Source organism: Sparus aurata, chromosome 3 (assembly GCF_900880675.1).
Source record: "Sparus aurata chromosome 3, fSpaAur1.1, whole genome shotgun sequence".
In the NCBI taxonomy this organism is placed as follows: Eukaryota; Metazoa; Chordata; class Actinopteri; order Spariformes; family Sparidae; genus Sparus; species Sparus aurata.
The window spans coordinates 21,669,336-21,677,421 of NC_044189.1; the positions used below are offsets into that span (position 1 = coordinate 21,669,336).

The following is an 8,086-nucleotide window of genomic DNA, read 5'->3' on the forward strand; positions in this document are numbered from 1 at the left end:
TGGGTTGGATGTTAGCATAAATGGTTAAACCCGTATTGTAAGAATTGGATTTGCTTTCAGTAGTTCTCAGTTTTATATTATATAGATACATAAATATCCATAGAAAGTGCTCAAGAAAATGTGTGTAGTGTGTCGTCTTGATTTTTGGACGGGAAAAATAAAATGTTATGCTGTTCAGCAATATTAAGCTTCTCTCATCGTTGTGGTTGCATTCTCATCAAGTGCCACTAGAGGGGAGTAGTTGCTCATGGTTACATTTCCACATACTACTCAATTTGTCACTGTCAAGCTGCTCTTGAATTAGTTATAGTTTCTGTGATCCCAAATATATTGCAGGTGTGTTATAAGAATCCAGTTTTGAGAGGTCATGCATCACATAATGCTTTGTTATTCTGGTTTAAAATGAGGATAAATGATTCACAATAGTAAAGAAATAAACTGGCTGGGATTGGTTTCACAAAAGGGGGGGGGGGCTGGCCAAAGCAGATCAAAACATACACTATACTTTTTAAAAAACTGAATACCGGGTAAGCAGCCCTCTGGCCTATGACCCACAGAGAAAAGTAACACACAGGAAAAGTGTTGCTGAGACGAGGCAGCAGAGCCACAAACCATCTGAAATTGGTTTAGGGGTGTTTGAAGTCTTCTGCAGACCAAGCTTGTGTTCCTGCTCTTTGTGACCTGGCTGTTAGGCTTCACTCTGCTGGGAAAGAATAATGAGGCAGTTTGTGTCATTCTTCTTCGGTTTACTTCCCTCTCTGTTTGCATTTTTTTACATGCTCAGTCCCAACAAGATCTCACCATCAATCAGCTGTTAAACAGAAACGTTAACTCCCATCCAATTGAAATATAACAAAACAACTGCTAAGACCAAGAGCATGTAGAGAACTGTTTTATACATGCTTTAGAGACCTTCATGCCTCTCACTCTAGGCTTAGATAAATAAATAATGGCCATACCCCTGATGGAACAGGTCATCAGGTCACAATAAGATATCTTTCTAACATACAACAACACAATCAGGGTTTAATTTGGAGACTGAATTTGAAATGATAATAATTTTCAGTATATAACCAGTCAATAGGTTATTTAAGGACATATCCCTTGTGACAGTCTGAAATGTTATGGTAAATACAATTTACATGATCTTATTTATTGATTTAAAGAAGTAACTTTAACTCAGAAAACATTCAATCTACCACACACATACACCTGTATCTCTGTATATGGAACATGTTTATTGATCTGTTTCTTTTTTGTTTTGAAATACTTTGATATTTATACCATCATCATCTCTTTTTGTAGATATGCCACCCATGATGGATGTGAAGGGGGAACCAGGCCCTCAAGGGAAACCTGGACTAAGAGGTCCACCTGGGCCACCAGGACTTCCAGGAAAACCTGGACTGGGCAAGCCGGGTCTCAATGGCCAGCCAGGCCCTCAGGGACCTGCCGGGTTTCCAGGGATTGGTAAACCTGGACTTCCAGGTCTCCCAGGAAAGATTGGGCCAAAGGGGATGCCAGGGTTTAACGGCGAGGTTGGCCCTCGCGGTGAACCAGGTCCCAGAGGTCCTCCAGGGCAGCCTGGCCTCCCTGGTCCAGCTGGCTTGTCTCTGAATGGGAAACCTGGGCTTCCAGGCATCAGAGGCCCCCCTGGGACTCGGGGTGAACCAGGAATAAAGGGTGGTGCCGGCCCACCAGGTGAGCGTGGGATTAAGGGCGAGAATGGAAATGGAAAGCCAGGGCCCTCAGGTATAAGGGGTCCTCCTGGGCTGAAAGGAAGTCCAGGACCATCTGGTCTTCCAGGAATTGGTAAACCAGGGCTAAAAGGTTTGCCTGGACTGCCTGGCCTGAAGGGTGACCACGGCCTCCCAGGGGATCGAGGAGAACCAGGAGAACCTGGGGCTCCAGGTTCACAAGGTCTGCCAGGGCCCGTTGGGATAGGGAAGCCTGGGATAGATGGACTTCCTGGAGCACCAGGCCTACATGGCCCAAAAGGTGAAGCAGGGCTCCGAGGTCCTCCTGGATTTCCTGGGACTCCTGGCTATGGGAAACCTGGTCTGAGTGGGCCAAAAGGAGACAAGGGTCATGGTGGGTTGCCTGGACTCCCAGGGGACAAAGGAGAGCCAGGAATGATGGGTCAATTTGGGGAACCAGGCCTTGATGGACAATCAGGACCACCAGGACTTCAAGGCCCAATGGGACTCCCAGGAAAACATGGAATGCCAGGACAGAAGGGAGATCTGGGACCCCAGGGCCCTCCTGGACTGCCTGGCCTTAGAGGTGACCAGGGACCCAGTGGACCCTTTGGAAAACCTGGCATCCCTGGGGAAAAAGGAATCCCTGGGTCTGTTGGTTCAATTGGAAAACCTGGACCAAAAGGTGAGGCAGGGCATATTGGCCTACCCGGGAATCCAGGGCTGACAGGTGCTCCAGGGCCTAAAGGTGAGACAGGGTTTATAGGGACTCCAGGCCCCAGGGGTCAGTCAGGCATTCCTGGTCTTCAGGGCCCCATGGGTCCAATGGGGCCACAGGGTGTCCCTGGCCTGAAAGGCGAACCTGGACTCACAGGGCCTCCAGGTCTGGGTAAGTTTGGGGATAAGGGGGCTATAGGTCCCCAGGGTCCTCCAGGGAAACCAGGCCCTTCTGGACTTAATGGTAACCCTGGTGTTCCTGGGCCTCCGGGGCCCCCCGGTCCTCCAGGAAATGGCCAAACAGTTGTTGCAGGGCCAACAGATTCACAGTTGGAAGGGGATGAAGTACCAGGGGACAGGAAGGGGCCTGCTTACAGTCAAGTACTCTCTGCCTCTGTGGCACCAGCCTTTACTGCCATCCTCACAACACCTTTCCCTCCTTCTGCCATGCCAATCAAATTTGACAGGACTCTGTACAATGGGCAAAATGCCTACAGCTCTGCTACTGGCATGTTCACTGCTCCTCTCTCTGGTGTCTACTACTTTGCATACCACATGCATGTGAAGGGAACTAGCTTGTGGGTGGCACTGTACAAGAACAATGTACCAGCCACTTACACCTATGATGAATACAAGAAAGGCTACATGGACCAGGCGTCCGGTAGTGCTGTCCTAGAGCTGAAGGAGGGTGACCAGGTATGGGTCCAGATGCCCTCGGATCAGGCAAATGGCCTCTATTCTACCGAGTACATCCACTCCTCCTTCTCAGGATTCCTGCTCTGTCCCACATAACCCTGTACTTTTACTCAAACATGTACCTGTATTGGCACCTCAGAGCAGCCCTAAACCTAAAATACCTGCAGCCATAATAGAAACACAAAACCCATTCTGAATATTATTGCCACCATGTTTATCTGTGTCACCCTCAACATCATCAGCGAAAGAAAAAAACAAACTTTGTGAATGAAATATGGAAGGTTTTTCAAGGCAGGGGAAGGAATTTCATACTGTGTTCTTTGTTTCAATGTCCATCAAATGTGTGTTTTGGGTTGTATTTTATGTTGGTGTTTTTTTAGCTTATATTATTTTAATTATTATATTGTCATAATTTTATTGTTATTATTTCGTCCTTGTCATCATTGTTGTTGTTGGATTCAGACTATTAAGTGCCTTACTTTGTTATGTGCTAGTAACAGACCTTCCCATGTGACTGCACATCCTGCCCTCATGCTCTGACATCATAAGGATGAAATCACCAGACCCTGGGGGGTGAATGGTTCCTCTGGCTGCAGTCACGTCCCACTTGTGTTCTTATTTAAACAGTGAACGGCAATACTGACATTAAGAGCGACAGCGCAACACAGAACATACTAGCAAAACAAACAATAGCAAAACAAGGCATTTGGTGCTATAAAAACATTACTTTTCACATTTATTTTGTTTGACCATTTTGGTACTCAATTGCTACGTAAAAAAATATTATTAATAGGATTGAATCTTTGTTTTTAGATTGAGATATATATTTTGACCGTTAGTTGGCATAAGCATCTGTTGGATGCTTACTTCTCTGCCTCGCTTTGAATTTAGTAGCCTAACATTTAAAATGATTGATCTTTGTCTTTTTCTTTTCTTTTTATTATAATTTATTGAACTGTCCAGAAATGCAATCCAAGAAATACAATCTTAGAATAAATACGTCCTTGCAGTATTAGCATTGTTACATTTAAACTGCCCCTATAAAGAGAACGACATCATGCAAAGAAAGTGCCTTTTTTAAAGTTTCAGGATGATATTCAATGAGGATGATGTGTATGCATATGGTCAATGTTTACCTGCCATAGAATAGATATTGAGAGCAACTGCAAAATGGACAATAAGGACATAACCATAACTGGATTGATGGCCCTTTTCCTCGTATCGATCTGATTTTCTCATTTGCACTGCAAATCCCATCACCGGGTCGCAGGCATGCTCTGACCATGACATCACTGCTTTCTAATGGTATACTACCTATTAATAAATCAGTATCACATTAACATTCCAAGTGAGCAATCTGTACTGCCATACTATGAAAGCCCCTCATACCACATATCGCAAAATCTGTGATGCTGTAAACTCGTTTCTGTTTTGGAAAATATGCAGGCAAATTGATGATAAATAAAAAAAAGACATTCATGTCTTTCTTTAGTGCCAGTTTTTCTCTGACGTGTTGCCAGGCAATTGAGAGCAATTCTGAATTGTTTACGGATCTGAATGAAAAGACGTGCGATTAATTTTTCACTGGTGTCCGAAATAGCTGAATTATTGTTTGGCATTATTGAACATCCACGGCTTCAAGGACAAGATCCTTTCAGAACCCAATAATGTCAGGTGGAAATGAGAATCGATCTGCATTCGCTCCATGAATAACTAAAGGGACTGACTGAGGCCCACAGGTTGTGAAATACAGGTTGTGTAACACTTAACAAACCCCTGCCAGATTTCTGAGAGAGGTGGTGGGCCGGAGGTGAGAGTTGTGTATTCACTCGTTTCCGTTGGATGAGGCATTAAAAACACATGCTGTGTGTGTATGCACGTGTTTGAGTGTTCTAGTAGGTGTACCTTGCTGTCTGTCACTGTGTGTGTGTGTGTGTGTGTGTGTGTGTTTGTGAAGTTATGTCACATTGTCCCCTTGGCATTCAGGTCATGGACACTCAGAGCGGATATTAACAAACTTGCTGAAGTTACAACAGGAAAAAGCTTGCAGTCCTGTCAATGTTCCACAAGAAATCTGACTTCAAAATGTTTTTGCATCCTTTGGGGTTTTAAAGGGTAATTTAACTCCACCCATTGTACACATCAAAGTGTGTTTACAGGTCTTTAGGAGGACTACAACGTATATGAAAGCAGAAGTATAACGCCTTTTGTGGCTCCAGAGGAAGATGCATGTAATCTGATAAATTGCCTCCAATGATGTTCCTGTGTGGCTAAATTGAATTGTAGGTAATGTAGGGGCCCTTCAAAACCTACATTACCCACAATGCTATTAATGAGAATACATTCAACTTCTTCTCCACATACAAAAGGCTTCATACTACCGTTTAGTATGCAGTAGTACTCCGCAAGACTTGTAAACATACTCTAACGGTGCAATTTGTAAACAGTTTTGTTCAAAATCATACAGAAATGGATGAAAATTATCAACAGAATGTGAAGGAATAGCAGTTTTGCCGTTATGTTTTCTAGATGAAAAGATATCTACTGAAGTTAGCATGCTAACCAGCTAACCCCAGGCCTGAAAACCTCTCAAAAATCTCTCAGCGGGCCGAAGCTCCTGTGCTAGCGGTGTAAAGACCAACATTCCCCTGCTAGCTGCACAGCTAACTGAGCTAACAAGTTAACCATAGCTGCAATCATGGATGTATGAAAAAATATACATCCAGACTCAGTTAGCAATTGCTCTAGTTATATCCTGCCCCTATTTGTTGGGAGTATGAATGGTGACTAATTCTTACATATTGCACCTTTAATGTATAAAATTGGTGGTTACCCTTTAATAGAATTTAATACAATCTAATGGTGCCTTTGCAAGAAAGGGAACAAAGTAATAGCATAGGTGAATGGTGAATGTAATTAATTATCGGAGACAGAGAAAACTGAAATAACAACATAATGATAAGATAACATTTAACACTGAACATTGATATGAATATGCTGCATATTGGTTAAATGGGAGACATAGTGGTGTGCAATAATTGATGTGTTCTATCAAGTCATGAACAAAAGGAGACACTCGCGATCTTTTATCAATGGTTGCAGTTACAGAAGACAGGAGATTAAGAGTTTTGGGCAAAAATTGAGAAAAGTCAGTTCTTATTTTACCGCCTCCATGCCTTACTCTGCCACAGCTCCCACAGATTTCCATTCAATTGCTATTATTACACTGAATTTGGGACAACCTTACACCTTAAAGGAGGAATGTCAATGTACAGGAGAATTGTGCCAAATAATGAGCTTTGCAGTCTGAATGAATGTATACTGTTTTAACTGATTAACAATAGCCTCTATGCATCATCTACACATAGACAGTAACATAAACAGTTGCTCTAGTGCTAGAATAAGGCCTAATCAGTATTTTACATCTATGTAATGCAAACAATGCACTTGCTCTCGCCCGTTCTGTTTCATAACATTTTCATAACACACCTACAATCGCTATATATCATTATCGTTATGTGAGTCTACGCAGCAGTCTGAGGCTCGTTATGTACTGTATGTTGCCTTTTTTTTTTTCGTCGACGACTTCTCTTTGTGGACATATGAAACGGTGATGTGAGTTACATGTGGCCATTCCTCTCTGTCCTTATGTTTTATTGTTTCATAGACAATGTCACTTGCTTGCAGAGTTTGCCATTTGTGCAAATCATTGAACAAGTGTCAGTAAGATCCATGTACCGTCTCAATCACAAATTGCTTTCAAAGTGTTTTTTTTCTGTTTTTCTTTTAAAATGAAAAAAAAAAAAAAAAACAACAACAAAAAAAGACAATTTTCAAAAAGCCTTGCTTCGGTTTCTTAAGGGATATTTGTTTGTTTTAGTTTCAATGAATACAAACGGCCATTCCCATTTGCACATGAAATTAATGAAGATGTATTTATACATTTATGATAATTTAATAGGGATGCCAAAACTGACCACCGAAGCCTAGAACGTATAAATGGTATTTAACAACATTGATGAGTTAAGAGCATTTACAACATGTAGTTAGCATTCTAGCGTTGTATGTGAAGGATTATTTGTGGACTTTTTTTTCTATTTGTGTAATGTTCAATGTATCAACCTATAGGATTTTTGTCATACAAGGCTATTGCGTGCACTCTATGCAATAGAAGTTGGGTATAAATGCACTCTTTTTGATTGAAAATGTTTGTCTGCTTATACAAAATCTACAGTACTTGATTGTATTGATACCACATCAATAAAAACTTTCTTGTATGTTGGTGTCAGGCTCCCATTTATGTTTACTGTGTATGCATGTGGAATATTAAAAATAAATAAATGTGTATGAGTTGTATTAGAGGCCTGTGAGTAGCCCACTTGTTATTATAGTGATTTAAATGTGTCTTTTAAAAGGGTAACTCCACCTATTTTACACATTCAAGTGTGTTTACAGGTTTTGGGGAGAACTACAACATATGTGAAAACAGCAGTATAACGCCTTTTGAGGCTCCAGAGGAAGCTGCATGTAATCTGATGTAATATGGCTAAATTGCATTGTGGGTAATGTAGGTGTCAGGTTTTGAAAAGCAGTCCACTGGTCTAGCATCACTCTCCTGTAACACTGCTGGACTCTACATGGATAGGGATCACCTTCTTGCATCCCAGGAAGTCTTTTAGCCTTTCAAAAACCTGGCACCTACATTACCCAAGATGCAATGGGTTATGAGATGAAATGCAGCTTCCTCTGAAGCCACACATGACTTCATACTCTCTTTTCCATTCAGTCATTCTAGGGCTATGTTGCATTGTGGGTCACGTAAGCATTAAAAAAAAGGCAATATTTCTGCTGTATCGATTTGAATAAGTCAAAAACCTACATTACCCATGATGCAGTTTGGCAGTTTATCAGATTATATGCAGCTTTCTCTGGACCCACAAAAGGCTTTGCACATTTGAAGTAGTACTCCCCGAGAC

The 8,086-nt window shown here is 41.9% G+C and overlaps 1 protein-coding gene across 1 annotated transcript in view; it reads left to right on the forward strand.

Annotated features, from left to right (window-relative positions):
• The window catches only part of col8a2 (collagen, type VIII, alpha 2), a 47,931-nt gene extending 40,544 nt beyond the window's left edge, over positions 1-7,387 (forward strand). Inside the window, exon 3 of the mRNA XM_030411446.1 lies at positions 1,306-7,387. Within this exon, the coding sequence (XP_030267306.1) occupies positions 1,306-3,206 (1,901 nt within the window). The 3' untranslated portion in view covers positions 3,207-7,387. The remainder of the gene's footprint in view (positions 1-1,305) is intronic.
• The last annotated feature ends 699 nt before the right edge of the window (positions 7,388-8,086 follow it).